General features: G+C 42.6%; 1 protein-coding gene across 1 annotated transcript; it reads left to right on the forward strand.

The window, feature by feature from the left end:
- The first annotated feature begins 11,223 nt into the window (after positions 1 to 11,223).
- LOC311107956 (uncharacterized protein) lies at positions 11,224 to 22,787 on the forward strand. The gene is made up of 25 exons (XM_084150582.1): positions 11,224 to 11,470; positions 11,847 to 11,908; positions 12,015 to 12,142; positions 12,254 to 12,411; positions 12,529 to 12,705; positions 12,818 to 13,030; positions 13,989 to 14,153; positions 14,274 to 14,444; positions 14,541 to 14,729; positions 14,845 to 15,021; positions 15,130 to 15,294; positions 15,415 to 15,585; positions 15,682 to 15,870; positions 15,986 to 16,162; positions 16,270 to 16,461; positions 16,695 to 16,862; positions 16,959 to 17,150; positions 17,267 to 17,590; positions 17,685 to 17,775; positions 17,893 to 17,966; positions 18,107 to 18,323; positions 18,670 to 19,202; positions 21,336 to 21,630; positions 21,747 to 21,862; positions 22,044 to 22,787. The coding sequence occupies exons 1-25, from the start codon at positions 11,354 to 11,356 to the stop codon at positions 22,053 to 22,055; spliced, it is 4,473 nt and encodes a 1,490-aa protein (XP_084006708.1). The 5' UTR covers positions 11,224 to 11,353; the 3' UTR covers positions 22,056 to 22,787.
- The last annotated feature ends 52 nt before the right edge of the window (positions 22,788 to 22,839 follow it).

Here is a 22,839-nt window from a genome sequence, read left to right on the forward strand (position 1 = left end):
ATGGGAGCAATAATAAATAATCTATGTTGCAATTTTCAGTTGGCTCCTCTTTCCTATATTAAATGGATAAAACAAATATTATTGTGATATAATGCTTACTTCATTGAGAATGTACTGTATGTGCAGTTGAAATTTGATCATAGAATCAATGACCCCAAAATACATATATTCAGCATCTGTAAATTATGTATTTTCAACTTTCATTCAGAACCGAAGATTAACTTGATTTCAAAGCCTGGAAAAATACGTATTTTCAACGTGCGGAAAATACGTCTTTTAGACATCTTTTCAACATAATTTTGCTTACTGGGAAGAAGCTGTAGGAGCCCCTAGACCCCCCTCCCCTTCACTCACTCACTCACTCACTCACTCACTCACACACACACACACACACACACACACACACACACACACACACACACACACACACACACACACACACACACACACACACACACAACACACACACAACTCTGCCACGTGGCTCTGGCATGCTGTTCAGTGTGATTGAAATAATACTGTAGAATGACTCTGGAAATCTCCCACTGGGCAAAAACTTGTTGAATCAATATCTATGTGATAACATTGAATCAACGTGTAAAACTGATTGGATTTATAAAAAGTCATCAACGTAAGGGCATTTCGTATTTCTTTCACCAAACTTTTAACTTAAATGTTTGGTTGATTTCACGTTGAATTCACGTTAGTTGACAACTCAACCAAATATAAATCAAAACTAGATATTGAACTGACGTCTATGCCCGGTGGGCTGGATCCTACCAGCTCACAGTCATTAAAGCCATAGTAACACTCCACAGGAAGACATTTCCATCAAATAGTGAACTCTTATGCTCTAATAAACTAAATTGTAGCCTGTACTTCAAATATTCCATGGATACTTAAGCTGTATAAACCATACTATTTACTATTGATAAATCAATTAACAGTGTGAAATAATGTAGGCCTGATACATTAGCTACTTATGATAAAACATAATTCTGTTCTAATTCATATGTATGAATTCATGTCAAACATTAAGTCTAATATTTTCTATGAATTATAGACCCAGTCTAAGAATCATAAACATTAGGAAAACATGGTATGGGCCCGGGGTGTTCTTGGGGAGCTGTGACTGGGCTGGGGCCCCTAAACCCATGACACAATCACAGACAGTGTTCTCCACTCAGCTCCGCTCACAGACCCCCTTTCATTATTATTCCTGCTATTTTACGAGGGCTGCAGAGCTGGGGGAGAAAGAGCAGACTCACAGATCCAGAGTACATACAGCCGACCTGATAACATCTCCTACCAGGCTTCTGAAAGAGCCACTTACAAATCACAGACACCCACCCGGCAGGAAAACATGGAGACTGGAGTTCTGTTCTATGGTCACTTCACCAGTTTTGTAGGTTTGAAGGGGATTTTACAGAGTTCCCTTGACTGAGAGAGACACTGTAGTGCTGCTCACAGATTAACGGGTATAGTAGACGCCGACAGAGAGTTAGATGTGTGAAAAGGTTAGTTTGACTGTAAGCTATTGTAAGCTCTATCATATATTGTGAAATGTGGTCCAATCACTTGTTCCAATCAGACTATGGCCCACAAATGCACAGCAGAACCTGAAATGATAACAGGTCAAAGAGGTCAACATATTTAAGAAAATCAAAACCTATTTTTGAGTTTGGCAATGCAGATGTTGATAGTGGTTTGAAGAGAGAAATGTGGGCACGTCGGCCAATGGTTAGCCCGGGGGATGTGTAAGACCCCCTTAAAGGGTATGAAATTGAAGCAGGGGAAGTTTACTTAGCAGAAAATACGTTTTACTCTGCAGCCAGAGCTGGCCTGGTCTGAGGGTGAGTTTAAGGCAGGTCAAGGCAGGAAAAAGTGAGAGAGAAAAAAGAAGAGAGGTGTACCTGAGGTTTACACTTCCTTGTTTATTTATGTATTACTTTCCTAGAGGGACTGGGAGAGGCTTGGAATGCCGGTAAAGAGGGTCATCTTAGCAAACCGCACCAAAACCAAAGACCTGCTACCCAATCAGAATCTCTACAGGCATCAGGGGATCGAGAGAGTACAGTGACCCGAAGAGCCACACAGTACATCTCATCCTTTAAATGACATTGTACATTTCGCTGTAACTGAAAATGAAAGAGTAGGCTCAGATAAATAGATTAACACAGAAAGACAGAGAGACAGATTCATGGAGAAAGTGTTTGTCTCTGTGGGATCACTGTGGAGGGTAAGAAGACGTGGGGGTCACACTGTAATATAGCAACACGCATGCCCCGCCCACCTTTGGATCTCTCCTTTTCAGTAATCTATTTCCTGTGTTTGAGGGGTGCAGTATCCACTCGTTACTGAAATCTTGCTAGATTGATTGCTTTCATTTTATTCTGGTGACCCTTTCCCACTCTTGTGCTGTGTTTTAGTGGTAGAGGTTCTTAAACATCCCCCGGGCTAACCATTGGCCGACGTGCCCACATTTCTCTCTTCAAACCACTATCAACATCTGCATTGCCAAACTCAAAAATAGGTTTTTCTTTAAAATCTTGACCTCTTTGGCCTGTTATCATTTCAGGTTCTGCTGTGCATTTGTGGGCCATAATCTGATTGGAACAAGTGATTGGACCACATATCACAATATACTGTATGATAGAGCTTACAATAGCTTACAGTCAAACTATCCTTTTCACACATCTAACTCTCCGTCAGAACAGCCTCAATTCGTCGGGGGATGGACTCTACAATGTGTTGAAAGTGTTCCACAGGTATGCTGGCCCATGTTGACTCCAATGGTTCCCACAGTTGTGTAAAGTTGGCTGGATGTTCTTTGGGTGGTGGACCATTCTTGACACACATGGGAAACTGTTGAGTGTGACACAAACTGGTGTGCCTGGCACCTACTACCATACCCCGTTCAAAGCCCCTTAAATATTTTGTCTTGCCCATTCACCCTCTGAATGGCACACATATACAATCCATGTCTCAGTTGTCTCAAGACTTTAAAATCCTTCTTTAACATGTCTCCTCCCTTCATCTACACAAGTGACATCAATAAGGGATCATAGCTTTCACCTTGATTCTCCTGGTGAGTCTGTGTCATGGAAAGAGCATGTGTCCTTAATGTTTTGTATACTCAGTGTATATGCAAATAAGGCACATACAATGTTCTTTATTTTATCACAAAGTATTTTAAAAATACCTGATATACTAAGAAAATGTATATATGAATGCATTATAAGAAAAAAATAAAGTGAAATTGTACAATAAATTGAATACCTGAATTCCCACCAAAATACCATCCATTGTACAGCTGTTGCATTTATTAGAATTGCTTTTAAACCTTTTAACAATTTCGATGATCGTTCCTACAGTAATATGCCAGGAAAATGATCTGCTCCACATGCTGGAACAATATCCCATCAGCACACACACTCACACACACACACACACACACACACACACACACACACTCATACACACACACACACACACACACACACACACACGCACACTCATACACACACACACACACACACACACACACACACACACACACAGGGAGCTGTGGAATGCTCTGAGAGTAAACAACAACATCACCAGAATCAACATCAGTCCTCCAACCCCCCAACCTCAGCCGCAACCCCACCCAAAGACAACTGATGCCCAAAGGGCCAGGGTGAGGATGAGGAGGAGATGTCAGGTTTACATCATGATGAAGGCTAATTCCATCATGGCCTTTAAAATCGTCCAACTGCCAACAATATTTCCACTGAGAATTCTACCATATCTGTGGAAACAAAGAGTAACTATGTTTGAGGACAGTATGACAGATACCTTACAATGCACCCGAAAACAACTTTACTCGACCCCAGACGCTTGAGTAAATAGAGTATCTGGTTTCTGAGAGGTATTTTAATGTATTTGTTTGCTATATTTTCATCATGTCTAACTGTGTTCTTACACAATACCGAAATATAAGAGACAAATATAGAGGTTTATAAATAATATTTGCAAACAACAGGCAAGTAGGCTACCACATATAGCATGATTCATGTCAGTAGCTTGGTTTCCATCCAATTGGCGACAGATTTTTATGCAAATATTCTAAAATCTGCATAAAGAAATATGCAAATGTTCCAAGCAGTGATGTGTTTCCACCAAACATGACTTGTTGCCGATAAAAAGCAGTGCGTGTTGACGTAATGCACATAAAAGGTACTTTTTCGATTTAAGTTATCTAAAGTTAAATGTGCTCCCATTGCATTCTGGTTAGTGGTGTTCATGGGAGAGGTACCTTTCCAGGATAAAAATTACATCAGATTGCTTTAAATTACTAGTTTGGTTGAACAGGAGGTGATTCAGTGGAACATTAGCTATATGGATAAAGCAGATCACATTCTCAGACACTGAATGGATGGAATGACCCTATTGTAGGGGCCGATCCGGAGGTCAAGACGACAACACAGATGTCATATCCTCACATATTTTACAATCATAATCTGCTTAACCTGCTTAATTGCTTACACATAATTTTAAAAGTATACAAGTGTTTTTCCATCACACTGTGACCCTTTGACACTCGTGACAATCCAAGCTTGAACTTGCCAAACTGCTGAATTTCACTTTCTGTCCCAGGAAACATGACAGTAGCCGATGTCTCACTGTTATCGTTGTTCAATTGAAAGTTGTTTCATATCAACCATCTGTAATGATGCATGTACACGTAATTCAGAATTACAATATAATCTTGAGACTCAGAAGAATAATTTGCGCATTTAGCCATGCTTTCTAGCCTCCATGCTATTGTCCTGTGCTCTTTAGCCATGCTTTCTAGCCTCCATGCTATTGTCCTGTGCTCTTTAGCCATGCTTTCTAGCCTCCATGCTATTGTCCTGTGCTCTTTAGCCATGCTTTCTAGCCTCCATGCTATTGTCCTGTGCTCTTTAGCCATGCTTTCTAGCCTCCATGCTATTGTCCTGTGCTCTTTAGCCACTATGCTTTTAGCCACTGTTAGCCACTTCTAGTGATATTATACCATCCTTTTTATCAACAACGGCTATTAGCTGTTGCATTTTTACATGACTACCTGTGCCCTGAAAGCTCTGTATTAAAACTTTTACTTCGACTGGATCGTGGAAGTCAAGTCTCCTCTTTTGCCTTTACAAAGTCAACTTGCTACTGCAAATGACCGTCTTCATTAATGGTGTCGGAAGTGGAATCTGAGCCCACACCAAACACTGTACAGTATTCATCATGCACTTATTCCATCTCATCCACTTCATGTTTGTCTTGGTCTCTACAATCAGCAGACCAGTGTGAACTGCTTCGCTCATAGATACGAGATTTGTAAAGATGGCCCCGTGAGACTAATTAGGCCAATACTTCAAAACAGGGCCAAACAGCCAAGAGAGAAGGATTTACTATAGATGTAAAAAACACAGTTTAATTGGTTTCAATGGGAAATTGAGGATTAGAGTGGTATCAATAAAGAAGAAATGAGTTCTACCGCTTGATGTTAAAAATGGTTATTGATGTCATAAACATTAAGAACATCAACGTTTCACTTTCTATTTGTTTGTTTATTGGCACGACAACTTGTGTATTTCTGGAGTTAAATGAACAAGATCCTTTATATCTTTATAATATGAAAAGTTTCCCATTGCTACTTTCAAATGAACAAAGGATATAAACAGAGAATATGAGCCTATTTCATTTAAAAGAGAACTCATAAATGGAAAATAAAAAGTCAAACACTTTCTTGACACAAATAGGCCCACCACAGTTAGTGACATACAGCTTGCTTCTGCTCACTCTGACAAAGGTCTTACTGAAAGACATACTGCATTGACATGAATTTCTATCCCATTTTACCTGGTAACATTTTATTTTGAACTCTTAGAGCAAATAAGCCGCAAGAAAAGAGAACATGACCTTGTGTGGGTTGGTTTCTTAATGAGGACAGGAGTTTGAGGTACGACAGACTCATCAAAGATCCTTTAGTTTACTGTTACCCGTCTCACACATATCCCTCTATCACTTTCCTACCAGGTAGCAGTTTTCATTCCTTTACTTTCTAAGAAAACGTGGGGACATGAAAGGAAATAATTAGATGAAAAGGTAGTAGGGAGCTGTGCTGCTCTGTGTTGGTAGCCACCAGATGTAGCGTTTGGCAGAGGGAGAGACGCTGTTATTAAATACAGCTGCGCCCTCACTACGAACACTACCCCCTTTCTAATCAACGCAGCACTGCCAGTAAACCTGCACATTGCTCTCTCTCTCTCTCTCTCTCTCTTTCCCCCTTTCAACCTTTTTTCTTTCCTCATTTTTTTGGGAAGGTTCTGAAATGAAATTTGTTCTCGGCCTTTCTTCACACCTACCTCCAGCCAAGCGTTTTTCTTGGATGTTGTTTTCCTCCATTGTTATATGCATCTAACGACAGTCACTTTGTCAGTCAGGTAACCATGGATCCTGGCTGATACCTACTATGGAATGGTGTTAAGCAAGGAGAGATATCTGGTTGTCAACATTACTTTATCAAATGTGAGGAGGGAATGGATCAGGATTAAGGATTTAGGGCTGTTTGGACATGACGTTCAAAGAAGGGAATGTTAATCTCTCTCTCTCTCTCTCTCTCTCTCTCTCTCTCTCTCTCGTGTCTTTCTAGTGCTATATATACAAAAGTATGTGGACACCCCTTCAAATTAGCGGATTCGGCTATTTCAGCCACACCCATTGCTGACAGGTGTATAACATCGAGCACACAGCCATGTAATCTCCATAGACAAACATTGGCAGTAGAATGGCCTCACTGAAGAGCTCAGTGACTTTCAATGTGGCACCGTCATAGGATGCCACCTTTCCAACAAGTCAGTTCATAAAATTTCTGCCCTGCTAGAGCTGCCCCGGTCAACTGTAAGTGCTGTTATTGTGAAGTGGAAACGTCTAGGAGCAACAACGGGACCGGCGAGTACTGAAGCGCATAGCGCATAACAATTGTCTGTCCTCGGTTGCAACACTCACTACCGAGTTCCAAACTGCCTCTGGAAGCAACGTCAGCACAAGAACTGTTCGTCGGGAGCTTCATGAAATGGGTTTCCATGGCCAAGCAGCCGCACACAAGTCTAAGATCACCATGCGCAATGCTAAGCGTCGGCTGGAGTGGTGTAAAGCTTGCCGCCATTGGACTCTGGAGCAGTGGAAACGCGTTCTCTGGAGTGATGATTCACGCTTCACCATCTGGCAGTCCGACGGACTAATCTGGGTTTGGCGGATGCCAGGAGAACACTACCTGCCCGAATGCATGGTGCCAAATGTAAAGTTTGGTGGAGGAGGAATAATGGTCTGGGGCTGTTTTTCATGGTTTGGGCTAGACTCCTTAGTTCCAGTGAAGGAAAATCTTAACGCTGCAGCATACAATGACATTCTAGACAATTCTGTCCTTCCAACTTTGTGGCAACAGTTTGGGGAAGGCCCTATCCTGTTTCAGCATGACAATGCCCCCGTGCACAAAGCAAGGTCCATACAGAAATGGTTTGTCGAGATCGGTGTGGAAGAACTTAACTGGCCTGCACAGAGCCCTGACCTCAACCCCATCGAACACCTTTGGGATGAATTGGAATGCCGACTGCGAGCCAGGCCTAATTTCCCAACATCAGTGCCCAACCTCACTAATGCTCATGGCTGAAAGGAAGCAAGTCCCTGCAGCAATGTTCCAACATCTAGTCGAAAGCCTTCCTAGAAGAGTGGAGGCGGTTATAGCAGCAAAGGGGGGACCAACTCCATATTAACGCCCATGATAATGGAATGAGATGTTCGATGAGCAGCTGTCCACATACTTCTGGTCATGTAGTGTATCTAATGCTGGCCTGGGGGCAATTTACTATCTAATGCTAACTCCCCACCAATTGCTATTGTCTTTCCCCGTTGATTCATAATCCAACACTTCTTGATACAATCCTCCCCCAGCCTGTTTAGTGTTCATTATTTACACCATGGTCTCCAGAAGGGACCTCCCAGGTGATCCGGGGCTGGTCCCAGACCCACTGCCTGTTTAAATTGGCAGCACAAAGCAGCGGTTCTCTCTCTACACAGCACCTGGCCACCTGGGACAGACACAACAGCTCATTAGGACCCCTGAACAGTGAGCAGGCATCTGGATGGACATCTACAGAGGCCATGGCTGCTGAACATGAGGGACTATGAACAATCTATTGATAAATAATCTATGAATAATCTATCTGATTTATCAAAAAGATCAAATAAACACAACATTCAGTATTCTAAGTACAGTTTCTGTTTTACAGTAAGACTGTATAGTAAAGACAGCCTGTGGCTGTGACCATGAGAACTCACTATAGCAAAAATAAACCCTGGGACTGACTGCGGTTAATTACCTGTAGAAAGCAAGAGCGGTAGCCGGGACTTGAGTGGCTGAAATCTAGGAATGTATTTACTTCTGTCAAACAGACGTCCATTTAGAAGGGTAACCTGAATGAACAAGCTCAGTCCCTCAGTGTGTTTCATACAATCACAGCAAGTGGGAACGCTCCCCCAGGTCTCCAGTCTCATTCTGTGTCTACCACTCAGGAACTATGTGTAGGAGTGTATAAACAGCATAAGGCACTCTATATCACACACCATATGCATACACACCTATGTATAGGAGGTGGAATGGGGGGAATGAGCAAAGGAAATGTTCAATTTCTAGTTTTAACACAATTTATTCTTCCATAAAACTTTGGTGGCCTAACCAATCAACACTGCGAAAATGGAAGCTGAGTTCGCATTGTAGTTCTCCATAACCAACCATTTCATCTCTCCATAACGTACGTACGTACGTACGTACGTGTGTGTGTGTGTGTGTGTGTGTGTGTGTGTGTGTGTGTGTGTGTGTGTGTGTGTGTGTGTGTGTGTGGAGGAGAGGGCTGGAACGGAGAGGTGGTGGAATCAAGCTGGTTGAGACCTACTGTCAGGTTTGGAATACACACTGCTTTCCATTTCTGGTTTCGCCTCCATCCTCCATGAATGGGTTTCTTTCAGCTCCCTGCTCCCACTGACCCCCTGCTTAAGCAATGCTCTCCCCCAGATTGACCCAAACAAAATGCCCCACCACCACCACTGCCTTTCAGACTCACATCCAGGTGGTATGTTGGAACACACCCTCTACACCGCTCCACCCATGGCCCAAACCTTATCCACACACACCTGCTCCAATCAGATCTGACCACATTGGCAGATTTTGAAGAAGTTGTTTTAATTTGTGTATTTGATTTGTCTCAGGATGGTTTGTGGAGCATCTGGTCTGGCGCTGCCCAATGGCCTGGCTGGCCCAGGGATGTTATTCCTGTTGTGAAACAGCTTACATGTCCTCTTGGACCACCATGAAGAACCAGGAGAAACCACAATACTAATATTCTAACTCTTATAATATAAAGAACCCATGACAACCAAGTCCACTACAACCTTGCCATTGCAGGTCTCCAAGCTATCAGATAATTATCGAGTCCTTCTCAACCCCTACCACTAAAACACTGCACAGGTGAGATCAGTCCAAATCCCATGGTTCTGAGGGGAACGGAGTGCTCTAAAGTCAGCCATTCTTCAGACGTTTGTTTTTATTTTCAAGACAGGATGTCTGATTGGGCAAAAATTAATTGAAATCATAGGAAAATGATGACGGGAAAGGAAGAAACAGGAAGAGAGGGAAAGAGAGAGGGGCCTTTGTACAGGTGTGCCTGGGTAAACTTGAGGCCCTCACACTAGTTCATTCAGGATCATAATGACCAGGCAATTATGTGAGAACAGAACACAGCTATTAAACAACAGAATCTGCCAAAGACAGATGGCTGTGCTCAGCCCCAGGTCATAATATCAGGTAATAACAGGTGGCTGAAGGAAATCACAGTTTTACATCTAAAAAATATAAAATATTGAACTTAAGATTTCTAAATTCTGACAGTCAAGAGGAGCCTACTGGTATGCCAAAGTTATGTGAAATCTCTCAAGGTTTAAAATACATTAATTGTGCAACATTACCGGGTTTTTTCAATCACTTTGGCAAATGTTTCAGATGTAAGTAGTATATTTTCAAAACTCTAAGTACAAAACTCTAAACTGATAGCACTTGTAATGTCCCCTCTCTTACGTTCAGAACCTTTGATTGTTCCTTTGATTCATTGGGGGTTCACACATCTTTTTCCCCTGAGTCATTCATTTTACGTGAAATACCATTAGCACATTTTGTTTAGCCACCAATACATCAGATAATTATAGGCTCACCATTTAGTCATTTTAACTACCATTTAATCCAATAGCAAAAATACAAGATACACATTTCAAAACTGTTATTTTTGTAGTGCTGAATAGAAAGAATAGTAGATCACCTTTTCTACATGACTTGTCAACTGATACAGCATCGCCTGTCTCTCTGCTTGGAATTCATCAGCTTACAGTGTATCAATGTACAGTAATTCAGATAATGAGTGGAATATATTGTTATATACAATCCAGGTATTTCAGCAGTGTATTGTACACTACACTATAATTCCAAATAGTCGCATATAGAGTGACTTTTTCCACTTTGTCCTATTGCAGCACACAGGCTGATGGGAAATGATGTAGTATTTACAGCCACATCCATATATGATTTGGTTTTACCTTCTAAACTAAATTGATGTCAAATTGATACATTTATGAGGTAAAAATGTTTTTTAAAATACAGTGTTCAGCAGTTATCAAACTATAAATGTTAACTAGGCACTATATCATTTTGGTTCAGTAGTTATCAGTTTTGAGCAGTTTGATTAAGTGATAGTCAATTGTATTGTTAAGAAATGACAACAAAAATCATAGCAAAAGTCAAGTGAATATTGCATTTTGAAAAGCAGATGCTTGTTCCTAATTGAAAGAGTGATTTGGTGCAGTGAACAAGTTACTTTGTGAATGTGTTTGTTGTACTCAGTCAATTAAAAATGTGCTTAGAGTTTTAAAACACAAGCCATTTTGATCATCTGTTCAGATTTTGGTGCTTAAAATGGACCACATACTTGTGAAAATTGCACCACAGTGACTAACAGCGGAGGGATGCTTTTTATTGTAAAAGATAAGCCTTATCATATGTAGGCCGCTAGGAGGACTCGTCTAGGAATAAAGCGTGAGTATAGTATTTGCCGCCGCACTACAATTCCCGTTATGCACACCGACTTCACCGGAAAGACAGGCATGGGTCAAAGTTGAACGCTTACCATGCACGATGTGAAGAACGAAAGCATGCACACCGATGTGGCCAAGTTTATTCAATTCGTTAAAACGTAATGTTATGTAATTGTTGTGTTAGTCTTCACGTCGGAATATGTCTTCAAAGAAGAAGCATGGATCAAATCATCAATTGACCCATTTGATATACCGGCATTTGAAGGAGAACGGCTTCCAAAAAGCTGCAGAAGAACTCAAAGAGCATGTGAAGAAGGTCGCTATATCTATCCGTTTCATACTTCATACATTGTAACATGTATCACTCCATTAAGGGAAACTTTGCAACATATTGTGAGATTTGTACTTCCAGAACGGTGTCGTTGTTACAATGTAATAACATAGTTGTAACAGTGTAGTTAGCTAGCGTGAGGAACAGCCGGAGCAGCGCTTGAACAAGAGTCTACCTATGGGCTCTACACTACTGTGCCAGTACCATGAAGGCCCAGACCTCTTGGTAGAGACTGTAGACTGTACTTGGAGACTACACTAATAGATTGAACTTTGCTGTGTTGGCTGTCTTGTGTTTATTATGTAGCCAGCTAGCTAGATTTCCCTGTGTCTGATTTAGTTTCTCTTAATATTTTGTCTAGGGCAGAGAACCAGAAGCTTTGTCAACTTCACTACTGGACATCTACAATAAATGGTTTGGAGAGTGAGTAGCTAGCCTATAGGTTCTCTCAAAATACAAGCCATTCTTTTGTCTGATTAACTGACCTCATTGCATTGGGTTGATTTTGACATTCAACTGTGTTCTTCAGTGCTTCCAAGAGCACAAAGACGGGAACAGAACCAGATTCTTCTGAGTTAAAAAAGGACCGTCAAGCAGACCCTGAAAGCAGCACAGAGATCTCGAGTTCAGAAGAGAAAGAAACAACACCTGTTAAAGGTACAGGCTTTTTTCAGTAGACGTGTAGGTGACCATTGTAAACAACAACTAATAAGTTAGTAGATTGCTCCTCAACATTCTCATGTGGTTTAAGTCTGAAGATCTTTCCAGCCTCCCAGACCCCAAAGCCTCTGAGCCCAGCTAAGGCCAGCCCAGCTAAGGCCAAGACTGCAGTGCAGAGAACTCTTGGAGGGAAGGGGGCAGTAGTCGAGGAGAGCACTGGGACAGACAGCTCAGAGGACTCTGAGAGTGAAGAGACACCGCCACAGGTAAGCAAGCACAGACGTAAACACACAGGTGAATACCAATGACAAATCAAATATAAACTCTTCTTCTCCCTGTTGTTACTGATGGAGTCCTCTCTTCCTCTCCTCTGCTGTTTACAGAAAAGCCCTGCTGCGCCCAAAGCCAATCATGTTCCAGCTGCAAAGGTCAAGGCCAGGTCAGAGGTCACACCATCGACCCCAACCAAGGCCAAGCTAACAACCACTTCCACGCCTAAGTCTGGGGCCTCCAGCCATACCACTGATACGTCTTCAGACAGTGAAGAGGAAACAACAGTGGTGAGTTCATCTATTCCTTTGTAGCATATTCTAAACCTTTCTTTAGATTCACAAATAAAACCCTTTGTGTAAAGATTGTGTCACATCTCTAATTGTCTCAACATTGATTCAGAAAACACCCTTGACGCCAACGGCAACACCAGTGACACCAACCAGTAAACCAACATCAACAGCCAAGACGAAAGCTACTCCAGCTAAAGCAGTGGTTGTTGCTACTCCAAGCAAGGCCAAGGCAACAACTACTGCCACACCTAAATCTACAGCACCCGAGTCATCCAGTTGCAGTAGTGACTCGTCAGACAGCGAAGAGGAGAGTCCAGCAGTGGTGAGTTTACCACTCTGGAGTGTTGATACATTTTAATGATATATTACATTCACTAATTAAACCCTGAATGAAATGTTTTAATTCGCCTTTTTTTTAACACCGATTTAGAAAACACCCACAACACCAAAAGGAACACCTGCAAAACCAGTAACACCAATTAGTAAAACAACATCAACGGCCAAGCCAACAACCAAATCGAAGACTACAGCGCCAGAGTCTTCCAGTGACAGCAGTGATTTATCATCAGACAGCGAAGAGGAGAGTCCAGCAACGGTGAGTTGGTATTAGTCTATTCCTGTGCAGTATGGAATAATCTGTATGTTTTCTTCAGATATTTAATCATTAATATCTGTCTTAACACTGATTCAGACAACAGCTGCCACTCTGAAAACTACATCAGTGACGCAACAGAAAGCAACATCAACAGCCAAGTCAAAAGCCCCTCCGGCTACCCCGGTTAAACCAGTGGTTGCTGCTACTCCAAGCAAGACCCCAGCTAGTAAGGAGTCCAGTGACAGCAGTGATTTATCAGACAGCGAGGAGGAAAGTCCAGCAACGGTGAGTTCTTTTAAACCAAAACATGTTTTTTTGTCCTGTAGAATTATCTTATATTTTCTTACCCTCTCAAATGAAACAATGGTTTGAATATTATCTTCATATCAAACTGATTCAGAAAACAACCACAACACAGGCGAAACCCACTAAACCTGCTACCCCAGCTAAAGCAGCGACTGTTGCCCCTCCAAGCAAGGCCAAGGCAACAGCCACTGTCACAGCCAAGACTACAACAACAGAGTCATCTAGTGACAGCAGTGACTCGTCAGACAGCGAAGAGGAGAGTCCAGCAGTGGTGAGTTTACCACTCTGGAGTGTTGATGCATTTTAATGATATATTACATTCACTAATTAAACCCTTAATGAAATGTTTTAATTCGCCTTTTTTTTTACACTGATTTAGAAAACACCCACAACACCAAAAGGAACACCTGCAAAACCAGTAACACCAATTAGTAAAACAACATCAACGGCCAAGCCAACAACCAAATCGAAGACTACAGCGCCAGAGTCTTCCAGTGACAGCTGTGATTCATCATCAGACAATGAAGAGGAAGGTCCAACAGTGGTGAGTTTTTTTAAAAGACTTGAAAAAACCAAAATCATTTCTGTATAATTATCTGTATGTGTTCTTAGTCTCGCATGATAAACATAGGTGTAAACATTTTCTTCATATTACACAATTTAGAAAACACAGACGGCGCCAGTGAAGCAACAGACAGCAACATCAACAGCCAAGATGAAAGCCACCCCAGTTAAACCAGTGGTTGCTGCTACCCAAAACAAGACCCCAGTTAGGAAGAAGTCCAGTGACAGCAGTGATTCATCATCAGACAGCGAAGAGGAGAGTCCAGCAACGGTGAGTTGGTATTAGTCTATTCCTGTGCAGTATGGAATAATCTGTATGTTTTCTTCAGATATTTCATCATTAATATCTGTCTTAACACTGATTCAGACAACAGCTGCCACTCTGAAAACTACATCAGTGACGCAACAGAAAGCAACATCAACAGCCAAGTCAAAAGCCCCTCCGGCTACCCCGGTTAAACCAGTGATTGCTGCCACTCCAAGCAAGACCCCAGCTAGTAAGGAGTCCAGTGACAGCAGTGATTTATCAGACAGCGAAGAGGAAAGTCCAGCAACGGTGAGTTTTTTAAAACCAAAACATGTTTTTTTGTCCTGTAGAATTATCTTATATTTTCTTACCCTCTCAAATGAAACAATGGTTTGAATATTATCTTCATATCAAACTGATTCAGAAAACAACCACAACACAGGCGAAACCCACTAAACCTGCTACCCCAGCTAAAGCAGCGACTGTTGCCCCTCCAAGCAAGGCCAAGGCAACAGCCACTGTCACAGCCAAGACTACAACAACAGAGTCATCTAGTGACATCAGTCACTCGTCAGACAGCGAAGAGGAGAGTCCAGCAGTGGTGAGTTTACCACTCTGGAGTGTTGATGCATTTTAATGATATATTACATTCACTAATTAAACCCTTAATGAAATGTTTTAATTCGCCTTTTTTTTTACACTGATTTAGAAAACACCCACAACACCAAAAGGAACACCTGCAAAACCAGTAACACCAATTAGTAAAACAACATCAACGGCCAAGCCAACAACCAAATCGAAGACTACAGCGCCAGAGTCTTCCAGTGACAGCTGTGATTCATCATCAGACAATGAAGAGGAAGGTCCAACAGTGGTGAGTTTTTTTAAAAGACTTGAAAAAACCAAAATCATTTCTGTATAATTATCTGTATGTGTTCTTAGTCTCGCATGATAAACATAGGTGTAAACATTTTCTTCATATTACACAATTTAGAAAACACAGACGGCGCCAGTGAAGCAACAGACAGCAACATCAACAGCCAAGATGAAAGCCACCCCAGTTAAACCAGTGGTTGCTGCTACCCAAAACAAGACCCCAGTTAGGAAGAAGTCCAGTGACAGCAGTGATTCATCATCAGACAGCGAAGAGGAGAGTCCAGCAACGGTGAGTTGGTATTAGTCTATTCCTGTGCAGTATGGAATAATCTGTATGTTTTCTTCAGATATTTCATCATTAATATCTGTCTTAACACTGATTCAGACAACAGCTGCCACTCTGAAAACTACATCAGTGACGCAACAGAAAGCAACATCAACAGCCAAGTCAAAAGCCCCTCCGGCTACCCCGGTTAAACCAGTGATTGCTGCCACTCCAAGCAAGACCCCAGCTAGTAAGGAGTCCAGTGACAGCAGTGATTTATCAGACAGCGAAGAGGAAAGTCCAGCAACGGTGAGTTTTTTAAAACCAAAACATGTTTTTTTGTCCTGTAGAATTATCTTATATTTTCTTACCCTCTCAAATGAAACAATGGTTTGAATATTATCTTCATATCAAACTGATTCAGAAAACAACCACAACACAGGCGAAACCCACTAAACCTGCTACCCCAGCTAAAGCAGCGACTGTTGCCCCTCCAAGCAAGGCCAAGGCAACAGCCACTGTCACAGCCAAGACTACAACAACAGAGTCATCTAGTGACAGCAGTGACTCGTCAGACAGCGAAGAGGAGAGTCCAGCAGTGGTACGTTTTGAAGAGTTCATATATCCCTGTGTAGTGTGAAATAATCTTCATAATTAGTTTTCTTTACACATTTCTTCACTGTTGTATCTGTCTTTACAATGATTCAGACAACAGCTGCCACACCAAAAGCTACACCAGTGAAGCAATCAAAACCAACATCAACAGCCAGGACGAAAGCCCCTCCGGCTACCCCAGTTAAACCAGTGGTTGCTGCTACTCCAAGCAAGACCCCAGCTAGTAAGAAGTCCAGTGATAGCATTGATGCGTCATCAGACAGTGAAGAAGAGGGTCCAGCAGCAGTGAGTTTTAAAGAGTTAATCAGATCCTGGCTGTATAATAATCTATCCTTTATATATCTATGAATAATATCTATGAACGTTTGTGTCTCATTTTCATCATCGTCACACTGTTGTGGCCCACAATCTCAACACCAAAAGCCATACCAGTGATTCCAGCGAGTCCAGCAATAGGAGGACTCTGGGTTGAAATTAAACACTGGGTTGAATATTTTCTTTATATTACATTGATTCAGAAAAAAGCCGCGACAGCAGCCCCTCCTGCTGACCCAGCTAAAGCATCGACTGTTGCCCCTCCAAGCAAGGCCAAGGCAACAGCCACTGTCACAGCCAAGACTACAACAGCAGAGTCATCTAGTGACAGCAGTGACTCGTCAGACAGCGAAGAGGAGAGTCCAGTAACGGTGAGTTGGTATTAGTCTATTCCTGTGCAGTATGGAATAATCTGTATATTTTCTTCAGATATTTCATCATAAATATCTGTCTTAACACTGATTCAGACAACAGCTGCAACCCCGAAAGCTACACCATTGAAGCAACAGAAAGCAACATCAACAGCCAAGTCAAAAGCCCCTCCGGCTACCCCGGTTAAACCAGTGATTGCTGCCACTCCAAGCAAGACCCCAGCTAGTAAGGAGTCCAGTGACAGTAGTGATTCATTATCAGACAGCGAGGAGGAAGGTCCAGCAACGGTGAGTTTTAAAAGTGAATATATTGCTGGTATATATAATAGTCCGTCGCTAATATTTTCCTGAATACTGTCTATGAACGTTTGTGTCTTATTTGATTCATCTTCACACTGCTGTAGACAACAACCTCAAAACCAAAAGCAACACCAGTGACACCAGCGAAACAAGCAAAACTGAAAGTCACTCCTGCTACTCCAGCTAAGCCAGTTGTTGCTGCTACACCAAGCAAGGCCCAGGCAACACCCACTGTCACACCTACAAGGACAGCACCAGAGTCGTCCAGTGACAGCAGTGACTCACCATCAGACATCCCAGATGAAGCCCCAGCGAAGCAGGCTGAGGTTGAACTTAAGACCCCTGCTTCAGCCAAGAAGGCCCAGAGTGGGGGAAAGGGAAAGAAAACTGCTTCTAAGGACCTACTCCTACTGCTGAACAGTCTCTCTGTAAGATCAATATACCTCTTCCTGTTCAAACCAGGAGCTATGAGATGTAGATGATGATTAGCCTTATTCTAACCTTTTGATATTCCTTCACCAGTCACCCACAGCTAAAGCCACTGAGAAGAAGCGTGGCAGAAGTGGAGACTCCTCAGTTGAGGAAACTCCAGCTGTTACAGTAACCCCTGCTGGTATGTACTGGTGTTATGGTGCAGGGTTTTTGTGCAAACTCCTCTGTGGCCCTATGTGTGTTCTGCATTGATGGTCTTCATTACTGTATGTTTTTTGTCTCTGTTTCTTGTTTGTAGTTGCTCCAGCCACATCTAAAGGAAAGAAGGTGGCCGCAAAAGACAAGAAAGCAACCTCATCGAAAAAATCACAAGTACAGATACTAACTCACTGTATTAAATTGCATTGACTTATTTTCTTATCTGTATATGCTCATTGGGAACCATATCCTCAAGTGCTTGTTAGCTAGATCATTCTGTGTAACTGAATTCTTCTTACCAACCCTTGTTTCAGGCCTCAGCTCCATCAGCCAAGAGGAAAAGAGGGGAAGACAAACCAGGGGACACGCCCATTAAAGGCAAAAAGAAGAAGCCCTCCCCTGAGACTGTCATGGCTGCCCTGCCTCTGACCCTTCTTGGTCCTCCTCCTACAGGGGGAGACGACTCTAGCTCGGACTCTGACACCGATCTGGACGTGGAGAAGTGGAAGAGACTGGCACTGGAACTGTCAGGTGAGAGAGAGGGAAAAACTGTGGAAAAGGAGGAGGGCGAGTGAGGGTCAGGCGAAAGAGAGGGAAGGGGGAGGGAGACCGAGGAAGAGAGCAGGAGGAAGATTAGTGGACAAAGAGGGGTTGTGAGTCAGAGAGCGGGGGAGGATTCAAAAGCGTCATAACAGCCAGAAGACACACAGCATCACCCTTTAATAACTTAATTATGGAATAATTTTGTGAGTCAATATAAACAGAACTGTATGATGTCTTTTATGTAAAGTACAGGTGTTGACAGTTGAGAGTTCAGAGTAGGTCTCCAAGGTAGCCATGTTGTTTATTTACTGTCTACCCACCTCTCTGTCCACAGACACTGACATCGGCAAAATGGACACCTTCACTGCGCTGAACGCTCCACCTGCTCCTGCCTCAGCAGCGAAGAAAACAAGAGCCCCGAGGAAGCCCAGGACTAAAGCTGCACCGAAAACGCCCACCAAACCCAGGGCTAAAGCTGCACCGAAGACACCTAAACCCAAGGCTGGCGCTGCAGTGAAAAAGGCTAGTCCTGCTAAAAAGGTCAAGACTACAGCTGAAAAGGAAGATGGGGCTGAGGGGAAAGGGAAGACCAAGACACCAGCAAAAGCCAGTAAAGCCAAGTCCAGTCAGGCTAAGAAGGCAGCACTTCCCACCCTATCAGTCAAAACACCTCCCACCCCATCCCCTGAAGGCCAAGCAGAGGAGATCAACAATAATAATGCCGACCTTACGACTGTGGCAGACAAACAGCCACCCTCCACGCCTGCTACCACAACACCTAATGGAAAACTATCAGCCAAGAAAGGGAAGAGGAAAAATGGGAACAACAATGAGACTAAAGCAGATGAGAATCCACCAGAACATAAGAGCACTTCCTCCCAGCTGCCCACTGCACTGAGGCTAGGAAACACTATCACCACCGATAAATCTACAATAATCGAGAATTTCAACAAGCATTTTGCTACAGCTGGCCATGCTTTCCATCTGGCTACCACTAACCCGGCCACCAACTCTGCACCCTCTGCTGCAACTTGCCCATGCCCCCCCCGCTTCTCCTTCACACAAATTCAGACAGCTGATGTTTTGAAAGCGCTGCAAAATCTGGACCCCTACAAATCAGCTGGGCTAGACAATCTGGACCCTTTCTTCCTAAAACTAGCCGCCGAAATTGTCGCAACCGCTATTACTAGTCTGTTCAACCTCTCTTTCATAACGTCTGAGATCCCCAGAGATTGGAAAGCTGCCGCGGTCATCCCCCTCTTCAAAGGGGGTGACACTCTAGATCCAAACTGCTACAGACCTATATCCATCCTGCCCTGCCTTTCGAAAGTATTCGAAAGCCAAGTTAATAAACAGATCATCGACCATTTCGAATACCACCGTACCTTCTCCGCTATGCAATCTGGTTTCCGAGCTGGTCACGGGTGCACTTCAGCCACGCTCAAGGTCCTAAACGATATTATAACCGCGATTGATAATAGACAGTACTGTGCAGCCGTCTTCATCGACCTGGCCAAGGCTTTCGACTCTGTCAACCACCGCATTCTTATTGGCAGACTAAATAGCCTTGGTTTCTCAAATGACTGCCTCGCCTGGTTCACCAACTACTTCTCAGATAGAGTTCAGTGTGTCAAATCGGAGGGCCTGTTGTCTGGACCTATGGCAGTCTCTATGGGGGTGCCACAGGGTTCAATTCTTGGGCCGACACTTTTCTCCGTGTATATCAATGATGTCGCTCTTGCTGCTGGTGACTCTCAGATCCACCTCTACGCAGACGACACCATTTTGTATACATCTGGCCCTTCATTGGACACTGTGTTAACAAACCTCCAAACGAGCTTCAATGCCATACAACAATCCTTCAGTAGCCTTCAACTGCTCTTAAACACTAGTAAAACTAAATGCATGCTTTTCAATCGAACGCTGCTAGCACCCGCCCACCCGACTAGAATCACCACTCTCGACGGGTCTGACCTAGAGTATGTGGACAACTACAAATACCTAGGTGTCTGGTTAGACTGTAAACTCAACTTCCAGACTCACATAAAGAATCTCCAATCCAAAGTTAAATCTAGGATCGGCTTCCTATTTCGCAACAAAGCCTCCTTCACTCATGCTGCCAAACATGCCCTCGTAAAACTGACTATCCTACCGATCCTTGACTTCGGCGATGTCATTTATAAAATAGCCTCCAACACTCTACTCAGCAAATTGGATGTAGTCTATCACAGTGCCATCCGTTTTGTCTCCAAAGCCCCATACACTACCCACCACTGTGACCTGTACGCTCTTGTTGGCTGGTCCTCACTACATGTTCGTCGTCAAACCCACTGGCTCCAGGCCATCTATAAATCACTGCTAGGCAAATCCCCGCCTTATCTTAGCTCATTGGTCACCATAGCAGCACCCACCCGTAGTCTGCGCTCCAGCAGGTATATCTCACTGGTCATTCCCAAAGCCAACACCTCCTTTGGCCGCCATTCCTTCCAGTTCTCTGCTGCCAATGACTGGAACGAATTGCAAAAATCTCTGAAGCTGGAGACTCTTATCTCCCTCAATAACTTTAAGCATCAGTTGTCAGAGCACCTTACCGATCACTGCACCTGTACACAGCCCATCTGAAATTAGCCCACCCAACTACCTCATCCCTATATTGTTATTTAATTTGCTCTTTTGCACCCCATTATCTCTATTTGCACATAATCTCTTGCACATCTAGCATTCCAGTGTTAATACTATTGTAATTATTCTGCACTATAGCCTATTTATTGCCTTACCTCCATAACTTGCTACATTTGCACACACTGTATATATATTTTCTGTTGTATCTCTGACTTTATGTTTTTTTTTTTACCCCATATGTAACTCTGTGTTGTTTTTTGTTGCACTACTTTGCTTTGTCTTGGCCAGGTCACAGTTGTAAATGAGAACCTGTTCTCAACTGGTTTACCTGGTTAAATAAAGGTGAAATAAAAAAAAAAAAAAAAAGAACCCAAAAAGAAGAAGAAAAGGGAGACCGGCGAAGAGAAGACTGATGAAAAGAAAACTGAGACTGTAGAAGAGAAGGAACCAGAGAAGGAAAAGAAGAAAAAGAAGAAGACGACTAAGGAGAATGGGGCAGGAAAGGAGAAGAAGGAAAAGAAGAAGAAACAGGAGAAGATGAGAAAGGAGAATGAGACTAAGATGGAACCGGAAAAGGAAAAGAAGAAGAAGAAAACTAATGAGAACTGTGTTGACAAGGACCCACCACCTCCATCCACCACAGTAACACCTGATCCTCCAACAAAGAAGAAAAGTGAGTGACTCTTCCTTTAAAAACCTTGTTTCAGAGAGTGAAAAAAATATGATTCTATATTATTCTATACTGAAAATGATTGTGTAATAAAATGTATATAAATAAAAACTCTACAGAGAAGAAAAAGCTTAAACTCTCAGAGACTGCAGTGGCTGAGATGCCAGTCACCCCTGCCCAAGACTCCATCCCTGTACAGCATCCTCCAGCACCCACAGAGACCCCTCCTAAAAAGGTAAGGAAGTTCACCTCATCTTCATCATCAAGGCGCAGAAGTTATAGCTAGACAGACACACATGCTTTTTCTTGACCTTCCATTCCAGCATGCTTATACTACTCCCTGCATGCCTCAGCTCAAGACCTATAACTGGCAAAAATAACAGAGCCCTAAATGTTTTGGGTTTTATTCTCCTCAGAAAAATAAATAATCTAAGAGTAAGTAAGGCCTTTAAAGATGAAGACCATCTACAAGGGGTTTTCTCAAGTGTGTGGACCTGGACCCGTTCTACCTAAATGGTAGTGGAGCAGTAACGGGTGAAGACTGTCCGTCCACACAATGGTGTCCCTAGACCAGATCAACTGGGGATTTGTTCTTTTTTTTTACAACATTGTATACTGTAACAAATGAACACTTTTCCTGTTTTGCTAAAGTTGAAACAGTGTTTTTTAGCCTATTTGTTTATCACATTTTTTAACTGTACAGTTTCAAACTGTAGTTTCCTATTTGAAGATGGCATACTATGTGATGTACTGCAGCTGTTTTTATGTGTTTTCTTGCATGTTCTTGTGACAGCGATAAACAGAATGATTCATGGAAATGTTAAGTTTATGACAGCATCTGCTGCTTTGTCTCACATGGTGGATAAGGCCGATCCTAAATGGAGGGAATGATCATGAACCTCAATACAGTAATGAAACCCAGAGCCATTGCTTAACCCCAACACCCTAGTAATGAATACATAATATGAATGGTATTGCTTAAACCCAACATTGCTTAACCCCAACACCCTAGTAATGAATACATAATATGAATGGTAAGAGAATAAGATCGAAAATATATGAGAGATACTAACTACTAGGGAAAATGTTTTTTTTTAAGTTTCATGGTCAGATGTGTTTACTGTATCTTTTTCATGGAATTAAAAGTCATATTTTTCCACAGTTTGTGTTTTTTGTGTCCATTTTGTTACAGTGGGTTTGAGGTGCCAAAAA

The sequence above is a fragment of the Coregonus lavaretus genome, assembly GCF_964263955.1.
Source record: "Coregonus lavaretus genome assembly, chromosome: 32".
NCBI classification, from domain to species: Eukaryota; Metazoa; Chordata; class Actinopteri; order Salmoniformes; family Salmonidae; genus Coregonus; species Coregonus lavaretus.

Coding starts and splice junctions, on each gene's coding strand:
- LOC311107956 (XM_084150582.1), top strand. CDS start 11,354: ATGTCTTCAAAGAAGAAGCATGGATCAAATCATCAATTGACCCATTTG. Junction 14,154..14,273: donor AAGAGGAAGGTCCAACAGTG/GTGAGTTTTTTT, acceptor TACACAATTTAG/AAAACACAGACGGCGCCAGT. Junction 14,445..14,540: donor AAGAGGAGAGTCCAGCAACG/GTGAGTTGGTAT, acceptor ACACTGATTCAG/ACAACAGCTGCCACTCTGAA.